At 42.1% G+C, this 17,398-nt stretch overlaps 1 protein-coding gene across 1 annotated transcript in view; it reads right to left on the minus strand.

Annotated features, from left to right (window-relative positions):
• SNX14 (sorting nexin 14) overlaps positions 1–17,398 on the minus strand; it is a 1,453,711-nt gene that overhangs the window by 202,951 nt on the left and 1,233,362 nt on the right. Inside the window, exon 21 of the mRNA XM_044067476.1 lies at positions 10,026–10,121. Within this exon, the coding sequence (XP_043923411.1) occupies positions 10,026–10,121 (96 nt within the window). The remainder of the gene's footprint in view (positions 1–10,025; positions 10,122–17,398) is intronic.

Here is a 17,398-nt window from a genome sequence, read left to right on the forward strand (position 1 = left end):
CAGAGTTACAGGCACTAATGGCTGTGGAACCTTTTATTATTTTCCATCAGGACAGGGTTTCTCTAAGGACAAACCCGACATTTATGCCTAAGGTAGTGTCCAGCTTGGCTCTTAACCAAACCATACATTTGCCTACCTTTTATCCAAACCCACAGAATAAGGGGGAGAGACTTCTGCATACTTTGGACATACACAAACAGCTATGCTTTTACTTGGACAAAACTAAAGCCTTCAGAAAGACTGAGCAACTCTTAGTGGCATATGCTGCAGGTTCCCAAGGAAAAGCCATTTCAAAGCAGACTATTTCAAAATGGATAGGCCACTGCATTCATTTCTGCTATTCACAACATGGCAAATCAGTGCCCAAGGGCATTAGGCAACATTCTACCAGAGCAGCAGCCGCTTCAGCAGCCTACCTCAGAGGGGTACCGACCAAGGATATTTTGGATTCTGCAACATGGGCTTCAGTGCACACTTTTTACAAAGCACTGCCATTTACCTCTCTACTCTAAATCCAGAGCAAGCTTTGCCACTGCAATTCTGCAGGGCCTCATAGCCACTCCAAACTCTATTTAGGCCCAGCCGCCCAACCTCAGCTTTGGGATTCAACCCAAGTGTAATGACTGCAACAGTGAAACACGATGAACATAGTACAGTTGTGTACCTACCATAAATGTAGATGTTCGAGTGTATTCACTGTTGCAGTCCAGGTTACCCTCCCACCATCCCCCTTTTTTTTCTTTGCTGGGACTTATCTGTACCTATCTATTCTATACAACCTATGTGGTGTATTTGCTTGTAGATGAAGGTTATGTGCATGCTTTTTTATGATCATAATTTTTACAGCCTACCCTTTTGGGGGGCACCTGACATCTGGGGCAAGAAAATCTGAAGAAAATGGCGTCGGCTGCATCTTTTATACCCCTGGCACACTGATGTCAGGGAAGAGGCGACAACAACCGATGCCGGACCAGGACTTTGGAATTCAGGCCGACTGTGGGTAGCCCACCAGCGGGATAACCCAAGTGTAATGACTGCAACAGTGAATACACTCGAACATCTACATTTATGGTAGGTACACAACTGTACTTTTTGTTTAAACGTTGCAGTTGCCTTTTCCTTTTCAAATGGAGTGTTCGAAAACTAAAAGCAAGCAACAAGAGGAACACTTGATTTGATATGAATGATACCTATATACTAAGTGCTGTAGCTGGATGTCTGAGTGGTCAGATGTCAAGAGTAACTGTAAACTTTACATACCTGATGTCTGTGTAAGAAAACAACTCACTGGAGGGGGATCTGGTATCAAAACTGATGACGGAGTCAAAAGGTATAGGAATGATAAAAGGTGAAAAATGTAGGTTGCTAAACAGAAAAAGACAGTGCAGGCAATCATCTGGTCATATTACTTTCCCTGTTACCAGGCTTCTGGAATGTAACCTCCCAAGTAACCCTTTTCTGAGGCAGTAAAGCATATGGAAAAACAGAAGAAACATGGATGACCTCTGTCAGAAGAATGGAGAAACATATATGAATGACAATTGCTGCAGTCTAAAACTTTGTGTCTTGTATAGGGATCTATCAGTCACTGGTTCCACTTGTCTGTAAACAATATGGGTGAAATTGTCTTTATCTGACCATTTTCAGTCACAATGACAAAATGCCTTTCCCAGTATCAAACATGACCAATACATTTATCTGTTTCATCTTTTTAATCTGCCATTTTTCAATTTAAACATTCCAAATAACATTTCCTTCTATTTAACCTTAGTAGATATAGCTCGGTCTTTCAAAATATTTCTTCTTAAAAATAATCTTTTTCATTGAGAAGTAATTCAGAGGAATGACAATGAGACACAACAGAGGAACTGCACGTTTTGTGATCAATAAAAACATGTAAAGACTCAGATCTTTTCCATACAGCCTTCATCCCCCACTAAACAAACCAGGCTATGAATGAATGAATGAATTATAGAAGGGATCTGAAGTCAGCAGCAGCAGTTGCAGACAACCTTATGAGGACACCTTTAAGTTAAAAATAAGAGAAAAATTGCATATACACATACAAACACACACACACACATGCACATTTATGAAATGCATTTAGTTATTTAAAATTAGCTAAACCAGATGGTAAATTAATCAAAGTGAACTGTTTTTAGACCACCCTGGGAGGATTACAGAAAATTGCACAAATAAATACAAGTAAAAAATGGCTAAATAAAGGATACTTACATACACACCCATATCAACACTATGAAGACCAGAGATTGCTTATGAACTTGCCAGATAAATTACACCTCCTCCAAAATCAACTCTCTCCTACTCCTCTAAATGTTCCTCCGTCGTTCCATCAGACTTCACCAAGAACACTCCAAGTCTGACATCTACTTGAAAGCTTTAAAGTAGATAGGGTTAAAGCTCTTTTCACGCTTTTCCTCAAATTTTGGCCAAGCACTTAAAAAGTTCAGTCAGCTGATCTGACAGATACAAAAACAACCTAAGCAGCTGGGTAAACTCTAGGGGACACACAGGTAGCCTTTAAATGCTAACTGGTGTAAATGGAATACAGATATTAATGGGAAAACATGGACGCAAGAGAAAAGCTGAAACAATAAATAACAGAATGTTACTGAAAAGATAGATGAATTCTTTACTGGGAACCATGAAAGCGCCTGCTGTTGGAGTACTCTCTCTGAGTTTCAGATACTCAGAAATGGACAAAGAAGGCCTAATTATCAGATACTTGAATGTGCGCTGGCAAAACTCAATAGGATCAGAATTGGAATACCCCACAGAAGTACTTAAACTGACATTTTGTCATGCAAGCAATAATACCATTATCAAGATCAGCAAAAGGAGAACAGATCCTCAGTTTTTACCTAACTTGAGCCTACAGAAGAGGAAGAGTGGTATTTTTTATTCTCATGTTGCAGTATTCCAAACCCTTGGGTTTTCCTCTCTTGTTACCTGAATCTCCGACCAGTAAACAAAAGCTTGTAGTCACTGCAGGGTACGTGGGACGTCTGATGTTGATTATGGGAACATGGGCCATAAAAGTGATGTCTGCACATACCAGACCTCAGAACTTCTCTACCGCCAGTTGAACATTAGCTGTTCCTGCCATCCTGGCCATTGGATCATCATTTTCAAAGATAAGTGCCGTGCTGGGGACATTTTGTTCTTTTGGGTCACTGCATGCCTGTTTAGTTTCATGTTATCCAGGATGGGAAGATGTAGGTGTGGTCATCAGATCCCTCAAAAGGATGCCCACGTGCTTTGCCTTTTCTGTTTAGGGCCTATGCATGACCATAAGTCCTGCTCCATCTGTCAGGCCTTCGTTCCTAAAACAATACGCAGTCATTTGCAGGCCTTGAACATTTATTCAAAAAATCAGCACCATAAGCGCTTTACTTTAGCTATGGAGGGGCCGTCCGGTCAGCCCACTAAGCCACCTAAGAAAAAGGCCAAGGTGCTAGAACTCAATCTGTTGCTGTACCTTCTCCACCCGACGTCTCTACTGTGGTCGATATTAGCCTGGAGGAACGTTTGGTTGCCGCCAATATGGGTACAGCAGGTACTGTTGGGGAAGCCGCAGAATCCGGATTGGAAGGCATGTCCTTGGAGGTAAAGCAGATGTCGGCTATCAACAGTAAGGGGGAACCTCAGCTTGTACCAGCTGCCCAGATGGGTCCTTCCGCTAATGAAGATATTAGCGATCCTAGGCCTACCTTGGCCCCTACGCTCTCTAGGTCTTCTCTGAAAAGAAAACGGAAAGCAAAGCATGTTTCTTCTCCTGTACAGAGCCAGCCAGACTGTCAGGCATTTTCTCAGGGCCTCTTCAATGTTTTTATGGCTCTTAGGCCTGCTAAGCCCTCATCTTACCCAGTGGCTTCCCTGGTAATTAGCCCTAGGCCTCAGGCTCAAGATATTTCTCAACCTGAATCTGAGGACTCCTCTTCAAAAAACTCTCTGTCCTATGTCTCCCAGTTACCATTTCTCCTTGGTTATGCCTACCCAGAGGAAGACTCTGCTAAGACAGACTCTCCAAGTGAGGCTCGCACCTTTGGAGAGACCATTTCTTTCAAAATGACAGAGTTCTTTAAGTGGGATTCCACTGAGATGACAGAACTTCAGAAAAGATATTATGAACTTCTAGAAATGGGCACTCCTGCACCCTCAGCTATACCTACAGTCTTGGCGGTTTCACTTCATAATCTTGAATTACTGAAATCCTGAATTTCAGTAACCCGAGACTATAAAGTCGAACCATTCACAATACCGAAATCCACAATCCCGAATCACACAATCACGAACATACATACACCATATAACACACACACACCATTCCACCCACAGCACATAAACCACACAACCCTACACTACATATAAGCAGGGGGGCAAGCCCCCCTGAGCCCCCCAACCCCCTACTTATATATACCAACTCTGAGGTCACACACAACATAAAAAAAAAAACCTCACATCACGCCATCCTCCACTCGCTCGCACACAAATACACATCACACATACATAAACACCAACAAATCCAACACTCTCACTTACACCTCCCTATCCTTACCAACACATACAACGTACAAAAACACTCACTCACCTGCAGTCTCAGGCACCATAACACTACACGCGACGTACTGGAAATGCATAAGCGTGGATTCGAGATATTCAAATTCTCTCTTATGCACTTTTGGCATTCTGGTTTTTGTCTTCATGGTCTCGGGTTACTGAAATTCGTGATTTCAGTAATTTGAGATTATGAAGTGTAACTGTCTTGGCAGCTTTTCTGGATGCTTTTAATGCAGTCTCTGTGAATCCTGATTTACAGTCTCCTGTCCCTGGAAGGTCTGACAGATTCTGCAAGGTCCCTGAGGGGGCCAGATTTCTTATTAAATGCCCTGTAGCAGACCCTGGCACTGTATCAGTTTTAGCTGTTAAGCCCTCAAAACTGCTTCCATCCACCTCAGTTCTCCCTACAGATAAAGACAGCATGGCCATGGAGTGCCTTGGAAAAAAGTTTATAATTCAGCTACCCTGGCATTCAGGGCAATTAACTATGAAATTCATATGTCAAAATATGCTATAGCCCTTTTAGGACAAGCCACTAAGCTTTTGACTGAGATCCCAGACTCTCCTGCCAAGGCACAGCTATCCTGCCTTATATCCTTATCTTCTCAGGTCACTAGGCATTCCATTAGGTGCAGCTACAATGCAGCTGAAGCCTCTGACAGATCTGCTGCATCTGCCTCAATCCTGAGAAGATATTCCTGGCTACAGTTACAGCCCTTACCTGATATTAGGGCAAAATTATCGTATGTGCCTCTGGACAACTCTGTCCTCTTTGGGACAAAATTGGCTAAGTTGTTCAAAACTCTACAATAGAAGGGGAAGGAGTTACAGGGCTTGAAGTACCTGTTTGTTTCTCCTATCCCCAAATTCCATAGCAATTATCCCTCAGAAACATTTAGCTCCTCCTCCTCCTTCTAGAGGCAGAAAGAGCACTAGGAAGCAACAAACGCCTTCCAGGCCTGCTCAGACCCCGGCCCAGAAGCCTCAATTTCAGGACAGAGCAGGTAATCTGTGACTACCTGCCATTACTGAACAAACCTCCCAATTCCACCCCCCTCTCCTTAAGACTCTCTCACTGTGTCTCCCTGTATGGAAAAACATTACCTCAGACAGGTGGGTCTTGTCCATCACAGAAAAGGGTTATTTCATGCCCTGGATCACAGCACCTTCTTTGAGGGATATTCCACAGCCACCCAAAGAGCAGCTTTCCCTTTTTCAGTCAGTTACAGACAGCCTTATTGCCCAAGGAACAGTTCAATCTGTCCCTATGAAAGAAAAGGGAAACAGTTTCTATTCCAGACTCTTCCTAGTCTCAAGAAAAGATGGTCCCTGGAGACCAATCCTAGATCTTTCCCACATCAGTCTTTTCCTGCAAGTACCCACCTTTTGAATGCTCACTCTGCAGACCCTCTTCCCCTTGATTTTATCTCAGGGCTTCCTAGCCACCTTGGACATCAAGGATGCCTACCTACATCCACATAAGGCCCAATTACAGGAGATACCTGCACTTCTCTGTGGGCTTCCACATTTTCAGTTCACGGCCTTGCACTTTGGACTTTATACAGCATCAAGAGTCTTCACTGAGTGCTTGGCACCAGTGATTGCCTTCTGCAGGACTCAAGGGATTCAAATATTCCCTTACCTGGATGACCTTCTGATCAAGGCAGACTGTTCAAAATCCTTGCCACAGCATCTACAAACAGTAATATCAGGGTCTATATTAAATAAACGAACGCTTAAAATGTCGATTATAACAAGATCGACACAATTTAAGCGAACGCTTATTTAATCGACCGCTCAAATGATCTACATTAAGAGTTTCCAAAGATTATGTTTGGCCAACAAGAAGCATGGTAAGTCTGATGTAAGTCCATAACACAATCAAAATAAATGTTAGAACTATACGCGTGCAGATATGTAAATTTAAGGTAACGTTATAGGTTGTGCTCACAACTGAAAGTACACTACATAGGAGTTTCTTCGGGCTGTTGCAATTCTTCTGAAAGTGTAACGCTAAATCTAATGTTCACCATCGAGCACACTTTGGGATAATTTCATGGTTTATTACTACATAATTTATGTTTAATGTTTTGCACAGTGGATATTTCACGTTAAGGGTGTGTATAGTGGTAGGACAGCTTCTTAGGTAGTAGATAGATTTATAATGTAGGTAGTCACTTTACACGTTTATTTTTGTTTAATGCGTTGTAATCTGTTACGTCACTAGGGTGAAGGTGTTGGCCAAACAAAATCATTCGATATTTTGATTTTCGGTAAGTTTGTGTTTCAGTTAAATAAGCGTTCGCTTAAATTGTGTCGATCTTGTCATACTCGACATTTTAAGCGTTCGTATATTTAATATAGACCCTAATATCAGTCATGCAAGCACTGGGTTTCAAGATAAACTACCCCAAGTCCAACCTGAACCCCTCTCAGGACCAAATATTCTTGGGATGCAGGTTAAGAATAGATGTCATGAGGGCCTTTCTGCCACCTCAAAAGGTGGAAAACGTAAGACAGTACCTGCTCTCTGTCCTTCAAGTCACAGTCTTGACTGTCAGGCAGTACCTCAGACTTCTAGGTCATATGGCATCAACTATTCCTATATTGCCATTGGCAAGGCTCCACATGAGGAAGTTGCAGTGGTACCCAAGGTTATATGGACACAGCACTCTCACCTCCTAGAGTACAAAACCCCCTTCCTACCTTGTCTCAGGAAAGAGATTCTCTGGTAGTTTAATCAAGTGATCTCCAACCCCGGACTCCCCTTACAGGCTTCCCTTGCCAGTACAGGAGATGTACATGGATGCCTCAGATCTGGGATGTTGAGCAGCCATGGGTTCCCTAAGAGTCCAGGGTACTTGGTCAGACTCCATCAGACAGGAATATATCAATATCAGAGAGATGAGAGCAATTCTTCTGTCCCTGAAAGCTTTCCAACATAGGCGGAAGCAGCGCACCCTAAAATTGCTCACAGACAACACAACAGTTTTGCGGTATGTGGACAAGCAGGGGGGAACAAAATCCTATTTGCTATGCAGACTAGCTCTCCAAGTCTGGGAGCTTGCCATACAACTGCAGGCTTGAGTAGGTCCATGTCACAGTCCCACGAATGGATGCTCCACAGGGATGTGTTCCTGGACAAAGTCCACAAATGGGGTATACCTCAGATAGATCTGTTTGCCTCCCATCTGAATGGAAAACTTCCATCATTTTGCACCAGGCTACCCAGTCCTCTGGCAAGGGCAATAGACGCTTTCTTAATCTCTTGGAAGGGGATGTTTCAGTATGCATTCCCCCTTCCCACTTCTTCAGAAATTCCTACTGAAAATCCAGCAGAACAAATCAAAAATCTTGTTGGTGAAGCCCTTTTGGCCAAGACAACATTGGTTCACCCTCCTTCTGCATTTAGCCATCGGCAGACACCACAAGTTACCTCAGAGTGGACCTTCTCACACAAGACAACGGATCACTAATCCATACCCACCTACTATCTCTGAACCTTACTCTGTGGGTGATAGAATTCTGATTCCTTACAGACATCTTTACAATGAGGATGTGCTTACAGTCCTGCAGGAGGCCAGGAAACTTAACACTAGATGATCATATTTGTCTAAATGAAAATGTTTCTCTATATGGTGTCTACAAAGACAGTTGGACCCTTTTAAGGGTGATGTTCCCTTGGTACTGTCATACCTGTGTGAAGTCTTGCAGACGGGGTTGGCATACTCCTCTGTTAAAGCCCACCTTGTTGCTATTTCAGCTTGTCTGCCTCTGGACTCCCCTTTGGCATCTCAGTTGCCTGCAAACTTATTCCTAAAGGACGTACTGCATTCTCAGGCCCCCCCAGGAAACCCGTCCCACCCCCATGGGACCTGAATTATGTTTTAGAGGAGCTCATGGTGGCCCCTTTTGAACTAGCTTCTAAGGCCTCTCTAAAACACTGCACTTGGAAAACAGTATGCCTGGTAGCCTCGACATCAGCCAGGAGAGTGTCAAAGCTACAGGCTCTCATGACTATTTCCGCTCTCCTCACCTTCCACAAGGACAGGGTAACTCTTAGGACAAACCCTTCCTTCATACCCATAGTGGTCAATGAGTTGTCCTTAAACCAAGCTTTTCACCTTCCCACCTTCTTTCCGCATCCACAAAATGAAAGTGAGTGTGTCTTACACTCCCTTGATGTGCACAGATAGCTTAGGTTTTACCTTGACAAGACCAAGTCTATCAGGAAATCAGACCAACTGTTTGTCTCCTTTCATCCCAGGGCTCTGGGGAAAGCAGTGACAAAGCAGACCGTTTCTGCCTGGATTTCAAGAGCAATTTCTTTCTGTTATACATACCATGGAAAAAGCCTTAGAATTCAAAATTAAAGCACGCTCCACTAGGGCTACGGCTTCATCTGAGGCTTTCTTTAAAGGGCTTGGCACTACTTACATTACAGAGGCAGCCACATAGACCTCTGTCCACACCTTTACAAACATTATAGACTGGATCACATTTCCAAATTCAGGACTGGATTTGCCAGGGCAATCCTTCATGGATTCCTAGATAACAGTTCCAAGCCTCCACCCTCTTCTTCCCTTTCAGATTTGGCACTCACCCAAGGGTTTGGAATACTGCAACATGAGAATAGAAGGGCATATAATAGTTGTGTAAAATCTTACCATAACCACAGATGTCCTTCTCTTCCATGTTGCAGTATTCCTTCCCTCCCTCCTTCCCATCCCCCTTCTTTCATTAAACTGTCCCTTCTTGGATGGCACTGGACTTATACAATTATGCCAGGACTGGGGTCTGACTGGGGCACTCATTTCTGGTGTCTGGTATGCGCAGATGTCACTTTTATGGCCCACATTCCCTTAGCCACTGTCAGACATCCCACGTACCCTGCAGTGACTACAAGCTTTTGTATACTGGCTTGATGTTTGGGTAGCGAGAGAGGAAAACCCAAGGGTTTGGACTACTACAACATGGAAAAGAAGGACATCTATGGTTAGGGTAAGAATTTACACAACTATTCTTTCCTCACACCTTAAACTGTCAGCCTTAACCGGAGACCTAGCGCCAAACTTGTCAATACTCTGTTGGTGATGGCAGTCTGTCAGTGGTGGTGCTTCTTATGAAGTGAAAGTATAGTACGATCACTGATAATATGGATGCATATGGTAACGTAGAATAAGCTGTCAGCAATGCTATTAAATCATCAATTTTGCAAATCACATCTATCATATCTTCACCGCCACCCTAATACAAATATTAAATTATTTTCAGGATCAACTTTTGTTTTTTCCAGAAAGCACCACAACTTAAAAGTATGATTTCTTTTAACCACTCAACTACCTCATACACACTGTGTTCTAATCAGGACTATGAATATAGTTTCACTCCAGACATCATTTTTTATTTAGAGTCCACATAAAAAGCAATCTGTGACAGTCTACCTGGAATGTAGTTCATCATTTCTTCAAAAGTCTTCTTTGCTCTTTTTTGCTTATCATGCCAAGAACGAGGTTCAGTGTTCTCACAAAACACAGCATCTAGAAAGACAAAAGACTACTTTTATTACTAACAATACTTTTTTTTCTTTTAGTGTGCTTTTTCTTCAAAGATCATTTTATGAAAGACACACCATTAAGTACATCTAGACTTCAAACTATTCCTGATGTAGGTATAGGTGGACAGCTTACAATTTGATGAATCTGCCTACTCAGGTTAGTACTCAGCTTTAAAATGAGAAATAAAAAGCCATAATTAACTGCAAGCCACATGTAATTAATCCACCTGAATCTGTTCCCTATGCATCACTCTTTTTTTCTCTCATCTACCTGGTCTTACCAAATGGCTCCCACTCCTTTACCTCACTGACCTATTCATAACCCTCTAGGGCTGACAGTGCGGCACATACAAGCCCGGTAGAAAACTCTCCATCCCTTTCATTCCGCAGCAAAATGGCCTCATCAACCCATTTCATTTCCTGGAAAGAGGAGATAGTCAGTAGGGTGTGGGCCAGTCTACTGGACCCAGTGTCTCTACCTCTCTGGGACTCCTAACCTCTATGGCAGCTCTCTCAAGCCCCATAATTGTTGCCTACCTCAGGAAAGTGTATGTGTTTCCATGCCAGCATGTGCTCAGTTGGCAAATTTCCCCTCTATGTCACCCAAGCAGCAAGTCAGTCACCTCCCTCTCTCCCCCTCCAGGATAGATGAACCGGGAGTAACCACTCACTGCCATCCACTTCAGCCCATTCTCTCCAGTGCTCATGGAGCTAGTCAAACACAGGTCATCTGGCTTGCAGTCAGGACTTCATCTTTCTGTAGCTTGGGGATGGAGCCCAGTGATCATTACTGATACTTGAAACTGTTCCATTCAAGTCAATGAGTACAAATATATCAAATTAATCAGATAATATTTAATTCAGCCATGAAAACCACCCTATCTTAAATTATTTTAACCTGCTTACAATAAATGAAATATTATAGTAGCCTTATATTCCCAGGGTAATTTTAAGCCCTTTTATTTTGTGTACAAATAACCCTGAGATGGGCAGAGTAAAGATATGCTGCAACATTTACATGTTGCCTCATGATGGGACAGGGTACTAAACTGGGGGTTGAATTTGTAGTTCCCATCCATTTCTCCAAGTTATGTTTGAATAGAATCAGAGAAGTACTTTACTTTATTTGGAGTGGAAGACTGTCCCATAGAAACAGAAGCAAATTTCTCTGTGGTATATACTTACCTGTACATCATGTTCTTTTTATATTGCAGAAGAGATTGAGATCCCTTGAGTGGGCGTTTATCCCACCACTTGACTTCTGAATGTGTAATAGGTACATCAAGTCCCTTCTCTCTAAACTTAAAACTTGTTTTCCATGAGTAGATACTTTATCTCCACAATTCCTAAAGACAGCCACTAACTCAGTTGCTTTCCCCATTTCCATACTAATCAATAGATCCATTCAGGAAAACACTGTGCTTAATATTTGGAAGAAATTCTGTCATACCCCCTTCACAAAGCTGGCAATGCAACTGACTTTTCAAATTTCAGACCAATTGCTATCCTATCCCCTTTGTCTAAAATGTTAGAAAAATGTATCCACAAACAGCTACTTGATCACCTACTTCATGAAAACCTTCTCACCCCCTCCCAAAATGGCTTCCGCCCTAAACATAGTACTGCTACCGCTCTTATATCTTTCATAAACACCACTGCAAAATCCTGTGATAATAATGAATTAGTCTCTTGCTTGTTTCTCAATCTTTCCAAAGCCTTTGACATTGTTTCCCACACAATACTCCTATCCAAACTAGCTTCACTAAACCTTTCTAACTCTACTCTAGGTTTTCCAGCTACCTGTCAAATCATGTTCAGGCAGTCAATGCCAATCGAGCTTTTCTCCCTTTTTACCTGTTCAAACTGGGGTCCTCCAAGGCTCTATCCTTGGACCCCTACTTTTCAATATCTTTATTAATGACCTTCACTCTTCTTGCCCACTCTCTACTATTATTCAATATGCTGATGATTCCACTATCATCTCCTCTTCCAGCAACATTACTCACCTCCATACCCTCACCCAAAACTCCCTCCACTCTGTTGAAAGGTGGCTCACTACTAACCAACTGATACTAAACCCAAAGAAAACAAAACTTCTCCTATTTCTCCCCTCTACTCTCCATCACCATAAAACTACCTTCTCTGTCTCATCCTTGAATAACATATCCATCTCTACTGAACCTCACACAACTTCTTGGCATTAATATCGATGACCACCTTAACTTTGATCTTCACATTCAACAATGCATTAAAAAGACTCAACAAAAACTTGGACTTCTTTACAGATACAAAAAATTCCTCACCCATTCCTCCAGACTTTCCCTTGCCCAAAGCCTTCCTTCTCCTTACACTGCTCTACGAAGCCCCACTACTCACAAACCTCCAATCTAATCTTCTGCCTAAACTGAAAATTACTTACAACAAAATTGCAAGATTCACATCGAACCAACCCTACCACACACATCACTGTGTAGCCTTAAAAACCCCGCAGTGGTTGGAATTTCACCACCAGATTCTATTATCCCAGCTCCCCATAGCCCATTCTGTCTTACACGATCCTTCTTTTTGGCCCTCTCTCTACACACTCATTCAGCAGTATACTCCCAACCGTGCTCTTTGTAGTTCTCAACAAAACCTACTACAAATTTGTATGCCCAACAAAAATGTTGGTAAACTACTCTATAGCTACTCCACTGCAGAAGCCTGGAACAAACTTCCACCTCACATCAGATCTATCACTAATGCCAACTCCTTCAAAGTTGCTCTAAAAGCTACCCACCAGAAGGAATGGCTATGCCTTTGCAATGACCTAACATAATCATATATCCCTATCTTTCAGTCCTACCTTATATTTCTCTTTCTACCGACTAGTATCTCTATCTGTCAATGTTCCTCTCAACAGTCACTCACTTAATTCCTATCTACTATAGTCTTTCATTTAAATCCTACCAACTATAAATGTGTATACTAATCCTAACTTAGACTATTTCTCTGCCTATCCCCCACACTTCAGCCTTTCTCTAACTATCTTCATATCTCATACTGTTGGCATTCTGTCTGTTTTCTGACTCATGTTCATTCATACTATTCCCATCTAAAAATAAATAAATAAATAAAAATGTATGCATAAAATTGTACAGTTTTTATATTTATGCTTAAGAATTTTCTTCTTTGTATACTTTGTTATTGTTATAATTTTGTTTTACTGTATCCATTCAAATTTTATTTAACTGTTCCGTGGAGCTTTTCTCCTTGGGTCTCCACTGAAAAGGGGTCTCTACCCAGTCAGACTAACCCGGTTAACAAATGTCAAATAAATAAATAAAAATAAATAAATAAAAATAAATAAATAAAAGGTCTGACAGGATAACGGACTATATGTGAGACAGGCATTGCTTCTCAGTAGCCTGTATGGTACTGAGAAGAGGGACAAGGCTTTGGGATGAGCTGCATAGTTTTTATGTTGTAAACCCTTGGTTTTCTTAGTGAGAAAGGATTACCTTGCTCACTCATTCATTCATCAATAATCCATTTAATGTATTTCAAGGAGCTAGAACCTATACCAGCACTGTTTTAGTACTTGCTTATTACTTAAACTGGTATCTTAATCTGCTTCATCTGAATACTGAATGTATTTCATTTAATATGCCCTTTACCTGTTTCCCATTACTTTGGTTTACCGTTTACTTAGATGAATTTCAGTTCCTCTGTGAAGTATTTTCTGAAGAAGCACTGCTGTAAAAATTGAGTTTAGTTAAATTACTTTCAGCATGGAGATAGCTAGGAATATGCCATATAAGCCATAGTGTACAGGTTTATTTTTTAGAGGAAGAATTATGCCTGTTAAAAAGGCATCAGATATGTTTGCTTCTAGCATAGATAGGTTCATAGAGTGTAAGTAATATGTCGTATGCAGACTGCTTCAAGGCTATATCCCTGTATTCTATCTCCAACAGGCTTTTGAGGGGAGATCTATGCCTGGCACACAGGGCATTGTCAGACCCCACTCTGATGGATCTCCTGCATATCCACAAAACAAAATACACCAGAATTACCTGTTCTAAAGGCTTAAATCTTGCCTGTGATATAAATAGGACCTGCTGGAGAGATAGGTATGTATACCACACATTACTGTGTCTATGGAACAGGCTCCCCATTCATGTGAAGCAGAGTTCCTCCTTAACCCAATTCAAGTGCAACTTGGACAACTGGATGGGAAACTGGAAATTCATCCCTGGTTTGGCACCTGTGTCTCTAATGGACACAGGTAACCTGTAAATGGTTCATCCCTCAGGCCCATGCTTACACCTACCAAGGGTATCAGAACGTGTCAGAGATTTGTGATGCATGGCTAGGCTTAAAAAGGCCCTTGTGGTCTTTAGCCTAGTAAACAACTACGAAAATTTGAAAGTAAAATGTCATAAATGTGCTTTCCATTATGACTAATTACTTCACTGGTGTCTGTTTTCCAAAATTTACTTAAGCACGTTAGGGAACATGTCATTTTAAACATTACATCTCCAAATGATGCTAGCTAAGGCAGAATTCCTTAAGCAACAACGGTAGCACTTTACACTGTCAATTTTCAATATAAGACCCCCCCTCCCCATATTGCTGATCTCAGAAAAGTACAGTTTTGTACCTACCATAAATGTAGATGTTCGAAGATCCACATTGCTGCAGTCCTAACACTTGGGTAGTCCGCTGTCCCAGTCGGCCCGAATACCAAAGTATATGGCTGACGTCGGTCAAGGCGCATTAGTCTGACGTCAGGACGTCAGGGTACAAATGCGCATGACCGACGTCATATCCTCAGTCTTTTCTTGCCCCAGATGTCAGAAGACCCTAAAAAGATAAGGCTAAAACCAAAAAACACCACACACTCCTGCACCAAATATATATATACCATATATACAAATTTACAAGAGTATAACCTCACCCACACAACCACCCCTAAACACAGAGGGGAAGGAGGGAGGGTAAATTGGACTGCAGCAATGTGGATCTTCGAACATCTACATTTATGGTAGGTACAAAACTGTACTATGTTCTTCATACCACATTGCTGCAGTCCTAACACTTGGGTAGAATCCCAAAGCAGAGGTAAGGGAGGCTGGCAAATCATAAGGAAGCAGGAGCTGACAACATGCCCTGCAAAATAGCCGTGGCAAAACCAGCCCTAGATTTAGAGTAGAGAGGAAGGTGGTAATGCTTAGAGAAAGTATGCACTGAACTCCAAGTAGCTGCCTCCAAAATATCCTTAGTTGCCACCCCCCTTAGAAATGCTGTAGAAGTGGCAGTAGCCCTAGTGGAATGAGGCCTAATCCCAGCTGGAATCTCCTTGCCATGATGGGAATAACAAAATGCAATGCAAAACCCAATCCACTTAGAAATAGTTTGTTTTGACACAGGCTTGCCCTGAGAACTCAAAGCAAAAGAAACAAACAACTGGTGAGACTGCCTAAAATCCTTAGTCCTGCTTAGATAATAACGCAACTGCCTGTGTACATCTAAAGAGTGCAAAATCTTTTCCCCCTTATTCTGGGGATCTGCATAAAAGGTAGGCAAATGAATAGTTTGGTTTAAAGCCACACTAGAAACCACTTTAGGCATAAAGGAAGGATTAGTACGTAAAGATACCCTATCCTTATGAAAAATCAGGAAAGGCTCAACCGCCATAAGGGCCTGCAATTCAGACACCCTTCTTGCAGATGTAATGGCTAACAAAAAAGCAGTCTTCCATGACAAATATTTCAATTCAGCAGTAGCTGCAGGCTCAAAAGGTTGTAGAGTGAGTTTCTCCAACACAAAATTGAGGTCCCAAGCAGGAGTAGGAGCTCTACGTGGGGGTCTTATATTCTTTGCCCTCTAAGAAATTGCTTGAACAAAGGATGAGAAAACAATGGTGGGTCACAATCATAGTGAGCTGAAATTGCTGCAGCATGAATCTTAATGGAAGAGAAAGACAAACCTTTGTCCAATAACTCAGTAAGATATTGAAGAGCCACACTCAAATTCGGCTCAGAAACATCCAAATCCTTTGCTGCACACCAAAATAAAAATCTCTTCCATTTTCCTGCGTACACTTTCCTTGTACTAGGTCTTCTGGCTTCCATAATCACATTCAAAACTTGTTGAGGAAGCTGAGACCTGCTATGGTTCAAAACAGAATATGCCAAGCTGTTAGATGAAGAGAGTGAAGCTTGACATTGAGCAGATGCCCGTCCTTCTGAGACAATAGGTGTGGAATCAAAGGTAAGGGCCATGGAGGCTTCCTTACCAGACTCCTCAGCAATGGGTACCAGTGCTGCCGAGGCCAATCCGGAGCTATTAAAATCATCCTTGGCTTGTCTTGTCTGACCTTTAGAAGTACCTTTGGGAGGAGAGGCAGAGGTGGAAAGGCATACACATGAAGATTTTTCCAACTGAAAGAAAGAGCATCCACTTTCCAGGCTGTGTGATAAAACCTTTTCGTGCAAAACTTTGGCAGCTGGTGGTTTAGTGGAGAAGCGAACAGATCTATGTCTGGAGTTCCCCATGACACTGTCAATGTCTGAAATACATGAAGATCCAGTTTCCACTGTGGGGATCCATGATTTGCCTGCTTAACACATCTGCTAAGGAGTTCTGTGCTCCTGGCAGAAACCTTGCTTGAAGATTCAGCTGCAAGCTTAACGCAGTCTCCCACAAAATCATTGCTTGCCTGCATAGAGGATAAGAATGTGTTCCCCCTTGTTTGTTGATGTACCACATGACAGTTGTGTTGTCTGTTAGAATCAACACCTGCCCTGGAAGAAGTAAATCCTTGAAAACCAGTAATGCAAACTGGACTGCTAACATCTCCTTCATGTTGATATGTAGATGCTGCAGTCTGGCAGGCCACTTGTCTTGTATCCACTTTCCATTCAGATGAGCTCCCCAAGCTGTGTCTGAGGCATCTGTCGTTAGAATCTGACTCGCCTCTGGCCGGGTCACAGAGAGTCCCTTGTTTAGGTGACATTCCTGAGCCCACCACAAAAATTCCTTTTGAATGCAAGGTATTATTTGAATGACAGTGTCCAAATCCTGGCAGTGCTGTGTCCATACATTTTTGAGATACCATTGTAGCTTCTTCATATGCAGTTTGGCATTGGGAAGTACCAGAATACAAGATGCCATGAACCCTAAGGCTTGAAGGACTGTCCTTGCAGTCAGCCCGGACTGATGAGATAGTTGATGGAAGTAAAGAGAAAGATTCTTTTGTTTGTCCGGGGTTAAAAA

The sequence above is a fragment of the Protopterus annectens genome, chromosome 1.part0, assembly GCF_019279795.1.
Source record: "Protopterus annectens isolate FY-2018-M chromosome 1.part0, PAN1.0, whole genome shotgun sequence".
In the NCBI taxonomy this organism is placed as follows: domain Eukaryota; kingdom Metazoa; phylum Chordata; order Ceratodontiformes; family Protopteridae; genus Protopterus; species Protopterus annectens.